The following is a 20,838-nucleotide window of genomic DNA, read 5'->3' as shown; positions in this document are numbered from 1 at the left end:
AATGTAAATTGCACCACAGTGTTCACAGTTTGAGATGTACATGAGATACAGATAACAACCTGTGTATTAAACAAAAGTTTTTACAATGTGATTTTGAACAGATCTACTTTGGTATGTATTGTCACACAATTGTACAATTTAATCCCACTCTTGATATGAAGCATAAAGACTGTGTGACAAAAATCAAATCACAGGGATCTGTTGACCCAGACACCGTTCACTTGATATTACATCACCAGAGACTGCCCACGGCTGCTCTCACAGTCAGTGTTCCACCTTTTTTAATTAGCTTTTCCCTGTTAGGCTGTCAGTTGAATATATTAAATATTTATGAAGGGATTTGGGGTGAATCTGCTGGACAGATAGGCCTGAGGCCAGGGCCCATTTGATGAGGTTTCACTGGTGATCTGAATCTGACATTTTGAGCGTTAAGACTCTTTTTACTTCTGTAGCCGTAACTCTGACACAGAATGAGACAGGAACCTGATTCAGAATCTCTCGAATATCTGCAGAAATTAATTAAACTTAAACCTATAGTGGCAGAGGGTTGTTCAGCCAGGTTTAACTGCAGCCCATGACTAGGTCTGCACATCCAGACTGCTTTTAGATCATTAGACACACTTGAACTCAGTAAACCATGAGTCGTGGCTATGGAGTAATGAATGTAGCTCAGAGACCCTCATCAACAACACTGACACACCAGTTCCTGCCATCTGTAAAGAATACGTGTCTGGGAGCTGATGTCACGTCTCTGGAGTGAACGTTATTAATATCCATACAACCCGTGTAACGTGACGCCAGCAGAGCGATGGGTCCCACTTAGGTTGACTGCTGGTGATTTCATGAATGAGATTCTGTGACACTTTAAACCCTGAGAGTGTGATTGCCAGTGAGGCCACCTCCCAAGAAAAGAAAGCTCTCAGATGTCATGTGGGGTGCTTATATTTATTTTCTCAAGTCATTTACAGTACAAAATAGACCTCCAGGTAACAAAATAGCCACGACTATATTGAAAACAACAATGCAATCAATATGTAAAGCAACAAGCTGATAAACACTGTGTAATATAGAAGCTTGTGAAACTATGATAAAGTTAATGAAATAAGTTCAGAAATAATGAAAGTCATGTTCTGAATCAGACAACATTCATTATGTACCATTGCAATCAATGGGAATTTAACTGCAAACTGATATTTTTTTTTAAATAGACAGTGACAACACTTGCAGTCCAGTGGCACATTGTTATTATTAGTGTATGTTAAAATGCAGAAATAACACTGGTCAGGCATTGCTTATCAAGGTTCTGTTTAATAACAGATGCTCAAGAAAAGATTTCAATACAGTTCTGAAATTTAGCAGACTGGAAAAACCAGAAGTCATATTGCTCTTTTCGGCAACCTAGATCAAATGCAATCTAAATGCATGCAATGGCTACACCACCTTTGAACCAAGAGGTACTGAATATGATCAGCAATGCGAGCATTAGTTCATATAACATCACCATAAATAAACATTTACACAGCATATAATCTGGCTATCAAATATACGATGCTCTTCCAAAATAGAATAAACTTTCTACAAAGCTAGTACAAATGGATTTAAGAAATATCTCTCCCATAGTACTGTATGTCACATCTATTTACACAAAATACAAAGTAACTGATTGAACATAAATTATATATTGTGCTTCTATATGTTTTCTAGCATGCTTTTCATTTCTAAAACATTTTCACAGAAAAAAAAAAACATTTCACAGATGTAAACAATAATCGGAGTCCTGACACATATACATATATTTATTGTAATTGATGCTTAAACAAACTGCGATTTTCTCACACCTTTCTATTTACATATTTTGGAACCATAACAATCTCAAATCCCCTTACAACCAACAATCCCTGATTTTTTTCACTTTAGTGGCATCAGCGGTTTAATCAAGGTGTGACAGGATGTCGTGCCTGTGTGCGATCACCAACCCTGCGATCACCATAAATCTAAATAACAAAACCAAACCATTTAAATCCTGCTGCAGTGGAAAAGAAAGTTTATTCCTCCATACTGAAATCAGTGGAGTTTAAATGTTAGAAGACATCATAATATAGCTTAATCATCATAGAATTTGCTCCCAAACTTGCTGAGAATCTTAAAACTACAGCAAACCACACCGCATGTGTTAACAGTGCAGCTGTGGTCGAAGGGTCTCAAATTTTCAAAGTGACTGGCTTTCTGACATCATGCTTAAGTGATAATTAAAGGGTAAGGAGCTGTCAGGTTTCAGAGTCAGACACAAGACAGTTGTGAAGCAGGAAGTAACAGAGCCGGGAGCAAAGCACAAAACCAAAAAACACAGTGAAGAAGAGCTGGTTTCAGCCATGAGGATGATGTCTGGTTAAACATCAGCCACATGCACCGAGCTAACGGGGGCTTAGTAAGTGATAGTTATGTAGATTTTGTGACATTTAATCCAGTTACGCAGTATGCAGCATCTAGTATTTTGGGAAAAGCAACTAATATAATTAATAGTGAACTTACAGTATTAAGAAGAGATGCAAACTGCTCTTTTTGTTTTATTTTAAGGGCATATTTCAGGGCTTTCAGTGCATTAAATGTCCAGACTCCATGTTCGTCATTATTATCAAAGACAACTATGAACAATATTCAAACAAACAAACAAATAAATAAATAATGGTTAAATAAATCGAAAACCAGTTGGTGCACATTAATGATCAAAACCGTCTTTTTATCACATTTTTAGCTAAAGGAGGGAAAAATAACACAGACACGGAGGAGGAATGACACAGCACGAGCAAACATTTAGTGGAGTGAGATCATGTCCTCATGTGGGCTCTCTGCAGGTCAACTCATCATCACAGCCGTCTCCAATCTCAGATGAGCCTGAGCGCATCGTTCTCAGCCTCCGTGTAGTACCTTCTTGTTTAGAGGCCAAATATTTCCACGCATTTTCTACTACGCAGCTGTCAGCTCTATCAGGTGTTGAGAACTCCAATTCAGTCTATAGACATTGGCAGGAGAGAACGAGGGCTGGTCTGAAGCAGACGTCCGTCCCTGTGCAGTTGTTGCCCATCCAGTCAACATCGGACGAGAGCTCTCAATAAGCTAGTCATCATTAGCAGCACAGCTGTGGCTGCCGTGATAGTCAAAATGGAGTTCCAACCTACCTCACTCCCCTGAGGGAAGACAGGAAAAGACTGATGTTAAGAGTCAGTAGAGGCTCTCCGTCAGCCATAGAAAAACCATTTGGAAGATAGGCTTCTTCGCTGTCTTACAAAGAGTGAGATGAGAGGTTTGTTACTGCCCTCATGTCTGCGCATTAAGTATGGAGCGGGAACCAGGGAGGCCATTAGCTTAACATAAAAGCTGAAGCTAGGACAAAAAGCTAGCCTAGCTCCATCCAAGATTCCTAAATACAACATACTCCTGCAAAGCTGATTAACATGTTGCATCTTGTTTGTTTAACCTGCACACAAATAGAAACATAAAAACAACAATTTGTGGTTTCAGGGTTGTTCCATGCTGTTACTATTTCTTGACGAGCAACAGTTAATCTGTCCGCCCACCACTTAACTGCTTCCTGTGGGTTGCGGTGACAATGAAGACGAGAGGTTGTAGCGCTTTGACGGCAAGTTGTTGTGTACAGATTAAACAAACAAGATACGATATGTTACTTACAGGGATTCAGGAATACAGGGATTACTGGTATGAATATTTTTGAATTTTAGACGGAGGCTCGCTAGCTGTTTCCCCCTTTTTCAGTGTTCGTGCTAAGCTAAGCTAACTGTGTCCTGACTGTAGCTTCATATTTAAAGCACAGAAATGAGAGTGGTATCAGTCTTTTCTTCTGACTCTTTGCAAGAAAACAAACAAGCATGTTTCCCATAATGTTGAACTATTTCTCTAAATAACTTATTCAGTACCATATTTTGTTATAATTTGCCAAACTGCCCACTCGCCCCATGTCCACCTTCCATAAATGCTTAATGTCATTATCTACCATCACTCTCTGGAGATTTTTCCAGTGGGTTTAGACCCTCCCATAACAACCACCACTCTAAATGAATCTTGAGTAATGGTTCATATTAAAAGGTCAGTTCACCCAAATAGCTCAATAACATATTTTCTCACTTACCTCTTGCAGTATTGAACCACGCAGATGCAACGCCCAGGTTAAAAACCGTGTTCTGATTATTCTGGGCAATCCACAGAAAATACTGAAAACTGTTTCTGTGAATTATCCAGAATAAACGAGAACAACCCCTACATTCAAACAAACAGATAAGACCAACACGAGATAAGGTATGTGAGAAGTCGTGTTTTTATGTTATTTGGGTGAACTGACTCTTTCATATCTGTGTGTAAGAACCATATGTGGCATTAGGCATCACATAGAGATAAGCTCCTCCCATACCTTGCCCTCTGGGACGCCAGCTCCGACAACCAGCACCAGACCACAGCCACTATTACAATCATTCCTATGAAGGGGATGGAGAGAACAGGGTGCTCAGACGGATGGATGAATCTCTGAGGAGGGAACAAAAACAAACACAAGGACCATGGGGATGAAGGGAATGAATGAATGGATGGACTGAGGAGGCAAAATAAGGAGAACAGATAAAAACGTGACGACAGCACAAATGGACCACTACGGTAAATCATTAAATAAAAAGTGAGATATGGTCTATGGCTGTGATATAAAGGGGGAGGGTGGTGATGGAGTGGTTTACATTTCCCGTTATACAAAACAATGCATAACTGCGTGGTGACATACGCATCGGCTCAATGTGAGTATGTGTGAGCAGCCCCGTGTGGCATTTATTGGCTGCATGTGATGTTATGGTGACAAAAAAAGAAACACATACAGCATGAGCGTTGTGACTAGCACATGGTGATATTTTTGTCTCTCTATCCTCATTTTGTAGCTCACTCGCTTTGCTAAATTTGTTGTCATACAGGCTGAGAGGTCATGGACATTCAGAGAACAAGGACAGCATCAGAGACAGGCACGGGTAGACAGTTTGACACAACGCAGAGACATCTCATCACGGCTGTTGTAGACAAAACACAGAGTTTTAGTCCTGTTTGCTAACTACAGAAAACATGCAGGACCATGTTGGTGTTCACAACACAGCACTCTGCATTGCTTCCAACCAATTTCCAAAACAAGGCTCCAAAGTTTATTTCATGTTTTTCACTTCTTTTCTGATTTTTGGATGCACATTTCCTTTCAGCGAAAATCAACTTGCAGAACATTGAGTCTGTCTTCGTGAGGTAATGTAGCTGAAACCACAGATTGTCCTCGGGTGGGTGCGTTCAAGTGCCACACTGCTGCGTTCACAAACTAACTGTGTTGCCAAAAAGTCAAACCCAGAGGACAAACAATGAGCAAATATAGAGGACACGAAAGGGATGGTGAATTTGGTGGCTGCAGCTTCTTGCATTCAGAAGGCTGCAGCTCAACTTAAAGAGTTTTGGATGTTGCAGTTCCCCACTTGAAAACAGAAAAGCAATAATAGTTTAATTGTGATAAAAGAAAACAGGGAAAGCTGTTAATTGTTCCATTGTTTCAAATCATTTTTCATTTCTCTGCAAGTTGACTCTCATACAGCACATTATTAAAATGCATAGATAGAGTCTAAAGTAGGAAAAGCATTAAAAATCTAAAGGTCATTTAATTACTTTTCCTCTGCTGAACAATATGTGCACTGGATTCAGTAATAAAATAAGCATCCTTTGCTTGGTGGCCGAGCGCCTTTTTGCGGATTTTGTGTTTTTGTCCAACAACAGTATTAAAGCATTGCTGTCACAGACACAGTGGGGGGAAAGCTTCCCCAGCCCAAAGCACACAATAAATACTGATATGGGCTGACAGGCCAGGTCAGTTCATATCAAACATATATCGCTACAGTATGAGACACATAAAAAGTGGGCTCAACAGACACAGGATACAGTAGGTGTGATGTGAGGTGTGTTAGGTGTTAGTTGACAGTGTGCAAGGACAAAACGTTTCTTTAATCATGTAGAAATCAAGGCTGGAGGTTCTTCAAAGCTAGAATAAGTTCACAATAAATGAGCTGAGAACAGCCTGCTGTACAGAACCTCATGTCATCAATGCAAAGCAAAGCTAACCACACAATCTAAATATCATAAGGACTGACATCATTAACCATTTAAAGCTGAATATTTCAATCAGTTTGCCTTCTTCTGATACCAACTGTACACCACCGTGTTATTCACGTCTGCCCCTCACCTGAGCGCCCTCTGACAGCTTCTCCAGCTCTGCCTTGCAGCGCTGCAGCTCCTCCTCCAGCTCCGCTCTCTCTCTCTGGCTGCTGTCATACAGTACCTGCAGCTCCTGCAGCTCCATCTTCAGACCGTCACACTGGGGGAGACAGAAGGCAAATGCTCAGTCTTTTGCTTACTGCATTTAAAAACCAGTGAAACCAGTTTTAGCGTATTTGATTGAAATCATCATACCTTAAATCATAATGCTTCACTCATACTTCTAATCAATCCACAAGGCACTGCTTAGACATGAAGGCATCATACCTCTCTCTGAACCTGTGAGGCCTTCTCCTCCGCCTGTTTGAGCTGGTCCCTCAGGGAGAAGATCTCCGCGATGCCTCCGTTCCAGCCGGTCGGTGTCATGGGCTTCCCGTCAAATGAAATATTCTTCTGGATGGAGGCGTCCACCAGGCGACAGTTCTCAGACTGGGCCATGGTCATGTAGCTCTCTGTCATGACCTCATCTGAGCCGCTCTCCACCTCCTTCCCCTCCGTGCCCTCTGCTGCGTCTTCCTCCTTCAGCGACAGGTACACACTGGAGCTGGAAGAAAAGGATGAAATGCTGAAGGCTACAACAAACTTTCAGAAATATCTGAAAGCTCAAAAACGGGCTTCAATTACTGTGATCAAAGGCCGGAAATGGCTGCATTGCTATTTTATGTGATAATCAGAGAGCTTGTTAGCATTTTTCTGCTCTGTCTTGCCAAATGCACAATGCAGAGATTTCATTGTGTTGTCTGATAACTGTTATTTGTGGTTCTGCTGCAGACATGCCACCAAATGTATCTAGCCAGCCTTGTAATAGGAAAAAATGGATTACTTTCATTTTCGTCTTATCTTTTTTTTTTTTTTTTACCATCAGTTAATTATATAGTCTATAAAATGTCAGAGGAAATGAAAATGTTTCTCATTTGTGTGTTCTGTCTGACCAATAGCCCAAAACCTAAACTGATTTTTTTTTTTTTTAAATTACATTCAAATACATGCAGCAAATCACATTTAAGAAGCTGGAGCGGGAGAATGTTCAGCGTTTTAGCTCCATAAATTCAATCTGCTTAATTTTTTTAAATTGTTGTTGCAAAATACCATCGCAGGGTCCATTGAGTAGCTGTTTTAGTCATCCTGCTGTTGTTACTTCACCACTCTAAAACTAAAAGCCTCACAAAGTCTCACAGAAATCAAATCAGTGCACATCATTAAAAAAAATCTTAAAACTCATTTTTTTAATTTGGCTTTTCCTCGATTTTACAACTATTACTGTGTGGGTTATTTCTCCCTGTTGTATATGTTGTCTTCTCTGTGTCCTCTATCTCCATTTTCCCCTTTTTCTTCCTCCTGTAAAGCACTGTGCAACTTCTGTTTCAAGTTGCTCTATAAATAAAGTTTGCTTTCGATGCATCACAATCTCTTCCTCAGCAGATGGAGAATGCCCAGTTCTCCATCTGCTGAGGAAGAGATTGTGATGCCTTCAAAAATTTCAGAGCAGCTGCTAAAAGGATCTTGTTTGCAGATTGTTTTCAAGCTCAGGACTGAACTTTCAGTCTCACAATTGTTGTCGATTAATTCTCTGTCAATCCACTAATCAATTACTAAAGTTTTACTGCTGTAATGAAACAGATGGCCCGTCGTCTCTAAATGAGACATGACGTGAATTGGCTGTGAGCAGGGGGTAGTATTCCAGAGGGTCTTCCCTCCGGCTGATCCAGTGGGCACAGCTGATGAGCGAGCAGCCATTGACCTCTCACCATGTCCTCTGTCTCTGCAGCAGCTGCAGCCTCTCAGAGAGACGTCTGTTGTCCTCCTTCAGGGTCTGACACTCCTCCTTCAGCATACGGCACTCCTCCTTCAGCAGGTCCACGTCACCTGACAGAACAGCGAAGGTCAGAAATGAAGATATTCATATTTCTATCATTGTATTGTTAAGAAAATGCAAATAAATGAATTTCAAAAAGTAGCTTGAGGCTTTAACATTATCATAATACATATAGAATATATTAAAGGAATAATTTGACATTTATGAAATATACTTATTGGCTTTGTTGCTGTGAGGTAGGTGAGACGCTTGACATCACTCTCATATGGACAGCAGTCAACTGGTTAGCTTAGAATAAAGAGTGGAAACAGCTAGCCTGGCTTTGTTCAACGGCCACAAAATCTACCACACACCTGTGTAGGAACCTAAAATGTCAAACTATTCCTTTAGGATGAAAGCCCCTTGCATATAAAATGTTTTCATGAAGGACTATAACAATGACATACAATATTAACTCTCGTCCCTCAGTCCCACCCCAGGCTCAGCTGCAGAGCCCAGCGATGACATCATGTGTTCAAAGTGTGTGTCCCTCCCCCTCATGACTTCATGTCCCTGCTATCCTAAATGCAGACACACATCTGCGTGCGCGCACACACACACACACACACACACACACACACACACACACACACACACACAAACACACAGCACTCCCCTCGCAACACTCAGCAGTCACATTTGTAATTTGTAATATTTATTAAACCCCACAAATGATTTATGTGCCTGACTGCAGGATGCTAACACGATGTGAGATTGGAACAAGAACATCATGCTTTGTTTTCATAATATCAGCCACAAAGACGGATCATGGGCTATTTGTGAGAGTTGGGAGTTGGATAAATTCCACAGTACAAGCAGAGACAGTGGGTTTGTGTCTTTTAGTGGGTCCTTCTCACTGGTGGCTGTTTACACGAGGTGTGAAGATGAGGTGCAAAAGAAGACGTATTGTATTTTAGCTTTGATGTACTGTAAGTAAAACAAAGTTGTAAGAGAGGAGAAGGTATGCGTGCAAACACCACCTCTGTTTTTCATCCCTCTTCTCTTACATCCATCTGTACCTCCTCATGGTTTCTCGCTCGTTACTACACTGCTCCTCGTCCCTCACCCTCTCTCCTCTCGGCCTCCCTGCGCTGGCTCTTCATGCTGATCTCGGCCCTCAGCGTGGTGATCTCCAGCTCGTACTCCTGTGTCTCCTCGCTGAGGCGCTGCAGCTCGGCCCGCCGGCGACACAGCTCCTCCTGCAGCGAGGCGATGTCGTTCTCCCTTTCTGCCGCCGCCTCCTCTGACGCCTGCTGGAGCAGGAGCACCTCCTCCTGAGCCACACGCAGCTCCTCCTGGGCCTCGGCCAGCTCGCTCTCTTTCTCCTCCTCCAGGCTGTCCATCTCCTCCTGCACAGAACGCAGCTGGGCTGCGGGGAGAGGAGGAGGAGGAGGAGGAGGAGAAATTTCCTTTATGGGGGCTGTGTGGGTGATACTGCAGTACAAGTATAGGGGTGTATGTGTGTGTATATATGTGTGTATATATGATCTCACCTGAAGTTTTGTAACAGTGGCGCTGTATGTGTTTGTGTGTGTGGGTGGTGTGTTCTTGCACGTGCATGTGCCTGTGTGTGTGTGTGTGTGTGTGTGTGTGTGTGTGTGTGTGTGTGTGTGTGTGTGTGTGTAGGTGTGTCTGTGTATGTGTGTGTGCACATGCTGTATGTGTGGGAACCATTTGAGAGAGGAGCTGATGTAACTGACGGTAACAGTAACTGTTTTCAGGGTCAGAGTCGGATTATTAGTATCTTCAGGAAAGGAAAATCTTCTCCACTTCACATAATAACAACCAGAAGTACAATGATACAAGGAAACGGTGATAAAACCGGTAATAACTTGGTTAAACAATTCTTGAACTAATGCACGGAATAGTTTGGCATTTCCCCAACTAACAAAGATAATACGTTGCAGCTTTTACAATAATGCTCCACTCCTTCTTCTTCTATGTTTCTTTGTATGTGTAAGGATTGGGTTTGGAAGATTTTCTTCTTTATTCATTTTTTCCCTCCTGCACTCGGAGCCATTATGCTCAGTTCTTTGGATATTGTGCATTTCATTTACCCCCATGACAGTGCTCATTTCTGAAGAACCACTGTGTCTGAATGATTTCTTGATTTACTCATGTCTCCCAAAATGTAATAATAATCGGTCCCAATAGAGTAAATAAATACCCCCAAAGCAATAAGCCAAATTACAAAGAATACAAGTTACATCCTCATGCACATATATAGCACTGTCTGTCTGAGATATTCAGAATATAAATCAAAAATAATCAATCAATAATGAAAGAGGAGCGAATAAACCAGTTGATGGACTAGTCTCTCTTATTTTTCTGGGGTTTATCAAAGTGAAAAACTTCATTGCTGAGTGTTTTACTTTGTTGGTACCTTGTAGATTCTGAATCTGTCGAGTGAAGGTTTCAGCCTGATGGGCACTGGCCAGACGCTCATCCTCCAGCAGACCTGGTGGAGAGGTGAGGAGAGGAGTGGGGAGGAGTGGGGAGGAGTGGGGAGTGGGCAGACAGATAAGAGGAAAATGTCACTTCAGCAGGCCAATAGAAAGATGACAACTTGATAAGCTGTTCAACCTTGAGGCATGACTGAATGACTGCAGTTTTGTGTGTCTGCCTGTGTGTTAATACAAGACCACCAGTATATTAGATTTGAGTGTGGTGATTTATACATTTTATTTTCATTTTTTATATTTTTAAAATGTAAATGTCATGTAAATCTCTCTCTTTCTCCCTCGCAGTGGCATATAATGTCATTGTCAGTCAGTCTGTCCACCACTTTGACTGAAACATCTCAGCATAGGTTGCCATGAAATTTGGGACATTATTCACGGTCCCCAGAGGATAAAGTCTTCTGACTTGTTGCTCCCTGATTTTTCCTCTCGTGTCATCATCAGGTCAAAACTTTTAATTTTCCCAGTGATTTGGTTTTATCACCAATTACCTGCAATCTTATGACTTTCACGTTACTGAAAAATGTCAAATATTAGCATGCTAATATGCTCACATGAACATGATAGACATTATACCTGCCTAACATGAGCATGTTAGCATTGTAATCGTACTGTACTAGCACGCTAACATTGGCATTTAACATGAATACAGCCTCACAGAGCTGCTAGCATGACCTTTGAGTCGTTTAGTTTCGTTTTCTGCTTACATCATATTACAAGCAGTCTACGCTCTAAGTGGTGAGCGTAGTGAGATAAGAATTCAGTAGTATGATTAGAAACTTGTATTACTGATCAGTGAAAATCACAGATCCTGTTGATCTGTACCTACACCTCACCTTATATCATTCTCTGACAATGTACACTCAGGACCCCCCACCACCTCCACCATCTCCACCCCCCAACAGCTGCCAGCAGCCAGCAGCCAGCAGCTGACTGTTCCCAGTGGGAGTTGACCAACCGTGATTCCTCAGTGTGGTCTCGGACACCCAGTCTGGAAGCTTCCCTCAGCAAGCGCTCAGATGTCTGAGGAATGCCTCTCCTGCTGCCAGACAAACAACTGAGCTCACCACGCCATGTCTTTTAGTATGACACACAGTCACATACACACACTCACAAATACACACACACACTGAGCTCACTGCGGCCCCATACCCAAGGCCTTACTCACTGCTAGTGTCCCTGAAAGTTAAGCTCATCATTTCTAAGGTATGATGTGATGCTCCATTTAGCGGTTATGAGGAACTGACCGTGTCAGTGGCTGCATATAAGCATTTATGCTTCTCCATGTTCTGCTTGATGTTGATGAACGGGGGATGTCTGTGGTGGAAAGTTAAGCTGTCCAGGTAAAGGACAGGAGTGTTTTCCTGTGGTTGTGTGGGAAGGGTTGAAAAATTGTAAACAGTCGCCGAGATGCAAATTGATTTATTTATTTATTTTTTTAATTTTATTGTAATAACAATTAAGGTTCAGATCTCCCAAACAGGAATCCCCTCCCATCTTTCAACATAATAAATTTGATTGATTGAGAGGAAAGACTCCAGATGGCAAAAGAGCTGTGAATGGTGTTTTTCCTTTGTCTTATTTAAGCGTGTTATTTGTCAATCTGGATCTTATTCCCAGATTTTGTCCACTTTGTTTATTGGTCTGGATGACATTTAACCCACCGCCTCGATTGCAGAGATTTGGCACTTTGGCACAATGATTTTCAATAACTCTTTACATGCAGGTTGAAAATGGTGACCGCGTCTCATTTCACAAATTATTGTTGAATGCAAATTGCACATACATCCACGAGCCAGAGAGTGATGCATAGCATGGCATAACCACTTTTTGGTCATCTTGCCAATGACTTACCTGCCTTATTTATGCAAGCACACCAATTTGCTTATGTTAGTGTGAGTTCCATTTATCTTGTGTTTTGGCTGGGGAAATAGTAGCAGCGAGCACAAGAAGATGGTTAACGTCTGCAAAATAAAATAACAAGCTAAACACTGTGCAGATTGCATTGCCTCTATACCACTGAAGGAGATTCCAGTTCTGGCAAATTGCATTAAATCTGCTAGGTAGTTTACTGCAAGAGCAACAGATATATCCAGGGGTTTACTTTCAGTTTGACTCAATGAGTGTTTGAGAAGATTTCTTTGAAGTTTTGGGGATTTTTTTCCCAGATCTGCGTTATATAAATCTCTGTATCTGAGGATGATGAGTAAAATGTTTGCATGGATCATAGTCATAAGGGACAAAAATATGAGAATAAAGTTGACAAATGTCTGAATTTCCCTGTAAATGCAGGAAATTGTGTGCGGAGGTACAGAATTTGGGTTATGTGGAGGACATTTGTATTCAATTTCATAGATCTTTATTTCAGGTCGGATGGCTGTTAGTAAATACTGAATAAAAGATTGTGAGAAAGGAAGATTAATGATTAAAAGCGTTTAATAATGAATTAACACCACAAGATGTCTCAGTGGAGGTCTCACCTTGCAGCTCATGGAAGCTCTCCTGGTGTTTGTTGGAGGTCTCTCTGGCATCATCCAGCTCCAGCAGCAGCTGCAGCACCTGGGCCCTCAGCTCCTCCAGCTCCTGCTCCTCTGTCAGCGGCTCCTGCTCCTTCCTCCTCTTCTCCTCCCCTTCACCTTCCTCCTCCTTCAGCTTCTTCTCTTCCCCCTCCTCCTCCAGAGCTCTCTCCTGGTCCATCTCCTCCTTCTCGTTGTTCTCCTCCAGGACGCCTCTCTCCTTCGCTGTTATCTCGTTGTCCATGGTGGGGCTGCACTCTGCTTTCAGATCACACGGGTCATCTGACGGAGAGATGACAGCGATATTAGAAAGGGATGCCTGATTGGGAGAGAGAGGGAGACAGAGAGAGATTTACAGGTGACATGCCCCTCTGTCATCCCAAATTCAGTCATGCTTTGAATGCAGCATGGATTGTGTTTTCTTTTGAATCAACAGCACCATCTGGTGATTAGAGTGGCACTGAGTCTTCTGCACACCAACCTCTATTTCACTCATGTACCTTAATTTAACACACTAATTTAAATACTGACAACACTCCTGTCCTTGAGATCAGAGCTGAGATTTTAATAGAAAGGAAACAAGAAATCCATTAATTTGGGGGGAAATGCATCAGATTTTCTGCCTATAAATGACTAGCCTGTCAAAGTTTTGATACTGTGCAGCTGTTAAATGAGGCAGCACTCATATAAAATACATGCTGATGACAATTGATCACAATTTTATGACACACACGAAACATCTTTGTTTCACACGTTCCTCTATCTGCACGGTGATTTCTGACCAGTAGATGGAGTGAGTTAGCTGACACAATGCGGAGAGGGAAGGGGGGAGGTGGGCCTGTATGCTGAAGCAATCACTATGACTCACCACTCAACAATGCACCTCAAAGTTCATAATAACACAAGCTAGCACTCATAGTAAGAGAGATGTGACAAAAAAACACACATCTTTCTCATATTACAGTCACATTACATCTGTTTTCCTGGTTCCTTTAGACGGCCCGGGCTGGGTCAGGAGCTGCTGTTAATGTGAGCCTGTAAAGTCCAATGAGACATTGTGCTGTGTAATGTAGGGATATACTAATAAACCAGATTTGACAGCATCAACAGCTGTCGCCCGCTAGAGCTGCAAAGACAAATGCAGAGTGGGTCAGAAAACTAGAAAGGAGGGCATCATTCACGCCACAACAACGGGATGGTAAACTCCCATTTGACTAGGAAGAAAGGTCTGTTCCCATTAGTCAGATGAGATTTTCCATGAGGCAGGAGAGGTCAGAGCTGAGTGGAGATTATATTCAGTGTTAGTTTGTTCTTATGTCTGGTTCAAAGGTAAAAAAAAGCCTCAGTTACTGTCTGATCCCACAAAATTCTGCTTATGTCTCACACATTGACCTGCTATCATTTCTCTCTTATTTCTCAATAACAAGTCAAGTCAATTCAAGTCCATCTGAGAAATAAATTGAGCATCACACATTCCTGTTCCAGTGGTCTCTGAGCGCCTCAGAATCGCTGTTTGTACTCAGGAAGCAGAACGAGGACTGAAGAGGGGAATAGTGTCTGATGTGAGACAGAACTGAGAGATGTGATGAGAAAAATGGTGCAGCAGGGGACAGAGCAAGGCATTAACTAAAGATCTACCTAATTAAGAGTGATGCTCACCGGTGTAATCTCGGCTCAGGGGATGCTTCCATTTCTTGTGGTAATTATTTCTCTGCCGTGTTGTTCCCCTCACCAGATGCAACTATTTCCATCACAACCAAGCACATGCAACATACTTTCTGTCATAAGTGTATGACATTAGCAGCAGGCTGCACCCTTAGTCCTTCCTGTCTCATAATAATGTTCATTTAAACAATGCAGCCCCTGAGAGGCAAGTGAGAGGTTTCATGAGCACTGGGCTATTTTGTCATTAAACTTTGATGCTGCTGTAATGAGTTAGTCATAAAGAAGAGCGCTGGAGCCGGGTGGCAGGGAGAGAGCTGGAGCTGCTTGTATAGCCAGCGGCAGCAAAAGGCCATCAAGAGACAAAAGGCTTCCCACTGAATATCACTCACATCCAAATCCTCCAGGACGCCCAGCTCAGGGTGCAATAACTCGGAAAGCTTCAGCTCATGTGATCTGTGCTGTATTTTATTTAAAAGGTTTTGTAGATGTTGCATTCAGATGGACACAAACTACAACTGAAAGTGTGAAAATATGGCAAGAATGAAGCATTGTGCACACTTCTAACACGCTTAGGATATCCACTAATACTCGACAGACGTGGCAGGCAAGAAAACCCTTCCCACCTTCCTTTGATGGCATCTTTGCAAAGGCATTAACCTTCATCTTATCAGGGTACCCCTCAACGTCCTGTAACTCAACAAAGCCACCTGACAGAGTCACCCCCGCTGACCAGTGTTCCCAGTCTGTTTGCCGTCCTAGCTTTTCCCAACAGCTTGCTAATCATGTCTCTCCTTGCAGAAGCTTTATCACCTCACCTTGTGAGTGAATGTCAAACATATTGTGCAGCAGAATCAGCTGCAGTGACACCTGTGATCACTCCACTGCATTCTTGGCACAGTGCTGGTCTTTAGTCACGCAGGGATTGCATTAGACATGGATGCTGCATGCACAGAAGAGCAGGGACGGGCAGGAGAGTCATCTCGGGAGCAGTGTTACAGCTCCAGGGAGAGGATGGCTTTATCTAGCCACAGCACATTCCTTCGTAATCACGTTGCAGCAAAACACATTGAAAATGTCACCGCAAACATTGTGCTTTCGAAAAGAGACAGCAAGCAGGCTGAGTGTTCTTTGTCAGCGTCTCGGAATAGCTGTCTGAGATTAAATTTAAACATTAATGTAGCAACACAAGGCCTTTGTTTTGCTTTTGATTTGGTGTTCAGTGATGGAGTGAGGACTGTAATGGAATTTGCACTTTGCAAAATTGAAGAGCAGAGTGAGGATTTTAGCAAACAGAGGCATGCTGGGAGAGCTGCTTTAACCTGGCACCACAGGAGAGTATGATTCTGTCATGAGAGTTATCTGTGTGTTTAATATGCAGCAAAAACTGAAGTGCAGTCTGACAGTGTGATGGAGCAGATAACAATATACAGAAGGCATGTCTGCATAAGGAGTTTTTTTACCTTAACACATTTCTTACAATCTCGATCTTCATTTTTCACAATGCTTCATGTATTTGGGTGCAACTTGACTTGAAATGTGGTAGAAATTCACCTTCTTCTCGCTGCGACTGCTAGTTAAATATCTAATTTTACGGTATTTAGGGTAACATCTGCGGTCAAATCAGCTGTGAAAAAAGAAATGACGGCTCCCTGAAACAGGAGGCTCCCTGCAGGTGTAGTGTGATGGTCGCCTTGTGATGAACCAAGCTGAAAATGGGACTGGGCAGAGTGGTGGTGCTGGAGTTGCTGGTGGCAGCGTTAATAGTTTGAGTGTATGTGCAGCATTTTTGTGTTTGAACTTTTGATTTAGCGTCTAAAGTGTATAAGAAAATTGCATGAATTTATACTGTGTGTGAACATCTCTGTGTGCTCATACTTGTACCTGTGTGTGTATATACACCTTGTGCGCATGCAAGCTTGTGTATGACTGTGCACATATACAAACACACAAGTGCTAGGCATCTGTATGTATGCCATGGATCTCTGCAGCTGTGTAGGAGGCCATGCATAATGCACACCACCCCCTCCTACCCCAGCTTTGAAGCCAGCCCAGTACTGATGCTGTAGCTTTTCCCCGGCACTGGCACACTTCCTCAGCAACACATAATACAGAGCAGGGAGGGAGAGTCGAAAAAGGCGGACCATGTGAGAGCAAGAGACAAAAAGAGGAGACAACAAGAGAGATGGAAGGAAGGAGACTACTCCAGCTGCTCCCCTCCTCGTGAAAGTAACAGGAGGCAGGTGAAGCCGTACACAAGTTCATCTCCATGGTGACCTCTGCACACCATATGGAAAGTCACCTTGGTAATAAAGCTATGTTTTTGCCCACAGATCTGCTTACCATGGAAACGTTTCTCACCGCTATTTGCTTTGCCCCACAGAAAAGCCCAAGTGATCTTATCAGGTCTCCATGAGGCCCACATAGTGAGGACTTCAAACTGCGTGAGACTCGGCAGCTTGAGATGAGGAGAGAGCTACGCTGGGCAGAGGGCTCGCGAGGTTAATGTGAGTTTATCTCTACGACTCTGTGTGCTTTGAACCTGAAAACTCCAGGCAACGTGAGGAACAACAGAGGCAGCAGAGGACAAGAAAAGAAACAGGAACCACAAGCACCCAAGAGTTGGACTGACTTAATGAGCCGCTCTGTTATTTAAATGGAAAATCCATGTTTGCACTTTCAAAGGGAAATAAGAGAAAGTGGGTCAATGGAATAGAGAGGCATTGCAGAATGTGCAATAATTTGGCCTCATTAGATGAGCATGCACAAATACTGTGTCAGTGTGTACATACTGTAGGTAATTGATTTAGGGAATATGTTTTTTTATGGCATTGTGTGGCTGTGTGGCGGTGCAGTGTGTGTACATGCACTTGTTGTGTAGCTATTCCATTAAGGGATATGAATGGTGACAGATAACAAAGCATGAAAACAAGTGATGCGGTAATAATCCATTTGATCACAAATCAGCGCCTCCTACCTGAAAGTAATCTCTGTGGAAGGTTTTACATCAGTTAAATCACAGAGGAAACATGGGATACCACAGCTCACCACGTAGCTGCCAAATTCAAAAAGGATAAAGAACCAGCAAGAGAGAGCGGGCGTCTAATGATAGGTTGAGCCGAGCGTTTCTGCGAGGGAGACGAAAAGTGAGGAAAAAATCCATAGAATAAGCTGCAAGAAGGAGCCGTGAGTTCACGAACCTTCTCTATTCACTCCAAAGTTTCAAGAATTTTTCCATGATGCAACCAAGAGTGAATAAAAAAACATGTGGCACACTCACTTTTGTCAGCGACCCGCAGAGTGCCTTGAGAGCTTGTTTTAAATTGAAGCACTACAAGTCTGACTGGGGGAAATGGGGATGGGATGGTGTGGGAATACACGTCAGACTTCAGGGCTTCAGGGCTGAGAGAGAAGGAGCTGGGATACCTGAGAGTGGAAAAGCATGCAAGATTTGTTTTCATTTAGCCCCATGACTGGCCACGTTAAACACTGATGTGAGAATCTCACTTTGTTGTTTTTCTCAGAGGCCTCTGCAGCTCCCACATCTACAAAGTTTGTCTAAGGCGGCAACTTTGCTGTTTGCTCCCAGAGAGCTGAGAAAATCCTGTTTGCGCACCCTCGGGAGGCATCACTGCTGATGTGAATTTCACAACGAGAGGGCACAACACTGGAGAGGACAGGAGAGAAATGCTGTGTGGGCTGAGGCACTGGCAGGTGCAAAGGTTTGCGCGTCTATGCGGGCGCATGGACGTGCATGCGTGTGTGTTGGAGGGTGTGTGGGCGCTGAAGAGAGCACAGGATTGCGATTGAAAGAGGGGGAAGAGATACTGAGTGGGAAAGCAGAGAGAAGGATGGCGAGAGATATGCATGGCGACTCGTGCAAGTGGGAGGAACAATATGGTGGCCGGTGGTTTTAAGACACACAGACAGCTTGCAAATGTCAAACAAGCCTCTAATGGTGTTTTATTGATCAGAGGGAGCGTGTGTTCGTGCAAGGGCATCTGTATTCCCTGTTGGTAGATGTAGGAAGTGATGTTAGAAGTGTTCCTTCCAGTGCAGTGTGGCATTCATTTCCAGAAGGACTGACAAAGCGTTGGAAATTAAAGCTGATAGAAAATAAGTACTGTTCAGAACAAAGCCACCTTTTGTTTTGAAGGACAAAAACGGTGACTTAGTCTGAAGAACCCAGACTGATGTCTCACTAGAGCTGACCTCAGCCAGGACAGAATAAATGCACTTTAATCCATTCAGATCCCCGAGTGTGTGTAATTCAAAAAGATTCCAGTTAATACTAGCCATGACTCAATCCACTTTTCTCTCTCTGCATGTCTGTCCTTATTATGGTCAATCAGTCAGGATTCACGCTACATTAAACCAGACACTTGCCATCACTAGATGCAGAATTTCCCGCTTTAAAAGCATGCCTGAGGCTGTGATGAAAGGAAAGAGATCCCAAGAGTAAAGATAACAGGAAAAAGCTTGTTAGGGAGGAAGAATTTCTCCTGAGACAGCATGTTATGATGGTCAATACACAGGCTTCAGCATAATAACTGTAATAAAGCAAATCACTCACTGAGCCTATAGAACAAAGTGGTTTCATAAGTCTAGAAGTAACCCACCAAATACATGTTTCTTAAAAGTTCAATTTTAGGACAGCACGACGCAGGAAGAGGAAGCCAGATTGTGGCAACCTGGCCGCCGGTCAAAGGGCCGCTGACCTGTGGTTCTCTGAGTCCCTCCACACCAATAAACATCCGCCCAGCAGTGTCCCACACAGAGCCGCACAGTCTGCACGCCCATTCAAAGCAAGCACAAAACACACTCTTCTTCCTCGGTGGGACACAGAAAAACATTCCACGCATTTCTTCCCTGAACGCACACTTACACAGTGCTGATACTGAGTGAGGCGAGAAGACAACGAGCTGCTGCTCGACATGAACACTGCGTGCACGTTCATCTGTGAGCAGAAAACAATTCAAACGCAAAGTATAGAAAGAATTCAAAGCTGGACTGAAAAGACACCCAACACTGCATGACTGCACTGAATTGTCAATCAGAATAACATATGCAACACAGCCTGGACTAATGACTATATTATTTCCTGGCCCTGGCTGCCAGCCATCCATTACCTGGCAGCATGTAGCCTCCATCAAATGTCCACAGCTGACAGTAATGCCCACTCGTCACTCAGTCTGTCAGCTCGACCACAGCTCTTAATAAAGACGGGCTTCCACGATAATCCCCACACCTCCTACCACCTGACCACCTTCCTCCAGCCCCTCCGCCTCCTCACTTCACCGCCACATGCCTCACTTTAGGAGTAAACACTGTAAGCGGGGATAAAGCATGGAGCCCTCAACCTTTTCGGCAGCTCACATCTCATCTGTAAGTGCAGGGCTAAAAATAGCAGCATCCAACTGCACTGAATAGACACACGCACGCACACACACACACACACACAGCGACGAAAACAGCTGCACAGACCTGTAGAGTCCAAAGCCTCCTCGATGAGTGGAGGTAAACGCAGTCCATCCATAGCCCCCTGAAGCTGCAGCAAAGAGGGAGAGACAGAGAAAGAGAGTGGGCGAGAGAGGGTCAGAGGCTCCACACGCCCACCTCAGCTGCAGGGAGAGAGAGAGAGAGAGAGAGAGAGAGAGAGAGAGAGAGAGAGTATGGAAAGTACTGAGCGCAGCGTCAAGCGCGCGCGCAAACAAGGCTGTACCTCGGGAAAATTTGGGGAGGATCCGGGGAGCTGAAGGCTGAACTCCGGAGCGTGGGAGAGATGTCGAAAGGGGAAGAGGGGAGGAGCAGAGTGGAGGGAAAGATGCTGTTTTCCAGACGGCAAGCTCCGTCTCCCGCACAGACCTCCCTCTCCCTCTCTCCCTCTCCCTCTCTCCCTCTCTCTCTCTCTCTCTCTCTCTCCCCCCTGTCTACTTTACACTCTGTTGACTCCTCTTGCAACTTCATCCTCACTATTTCCTCTTTTTTTAGCTGTTGTGATTATTTTCTTTGTTATGGACAACCTACACCACAGCCCCACAAACATAAC

At 43.3% G+C, this 20,838-nt stretch overlaps 1 protein-coding gene across 1 annotated transcript; it reads right to left on the bottom strand.

The window, feature by feature from the left end:
* Positions 1-926: 926 nt before the first annotated feature.
* LOC139337146 (coiled-coil domain-containing protein 136-like) lies at positions 927-20,617 on the bottom strand. The gene is made up of 9 exons (XM_070971587.1): positions 20,512-20,617; positions 20,274-20,337; positions 13,092-13,409; positions 10,536-10,610; positions 9,219-9,521; positions 8,046-8,163; positions 6,565-6,841; positions 6,266-6,397; positions 927-3,188 (listed from the first exon to the last, which is right to left on the bottom strand). The coding sequence occupies exons 2-9, from the start codon at positions 20,323-20,325 to the stop codon at positions 3,090-3,092; spliced, it is 1,374 nt and encodes a 457-aa protein (XP_070827688.1). The 5' UTR covers positions 20,326-20,337; positions 20,512-20,617; the 3' UTR covers positions 927-3,089.
* Positions 20,618-20,838: the final 221 nt, after the last annotated feature.

The sequence above is a fragment of the Chaetodon trifascialis genome, chromosome 10 (assembly GCF_039877785.1).
Source record: "Chaetodon trifascialis isolate fChaTrf1 chromosome 10, fChaTrf1.hap1, whole genome shotgun sequence".
Classification (NCBI taxonomy): domain Eukaryota; kingdom Metazoa; phylum Chordata; class Actinopteri; order Chaetodontiformes; family Chaetodontidae; genus Chaetodon; species Chaetodon trifascialis.
The sequence above is the reverse complement of the archived record's forward strand: the minus strand, read 5'-3'. Positions and strand labels throughout refer to the sequence as shown.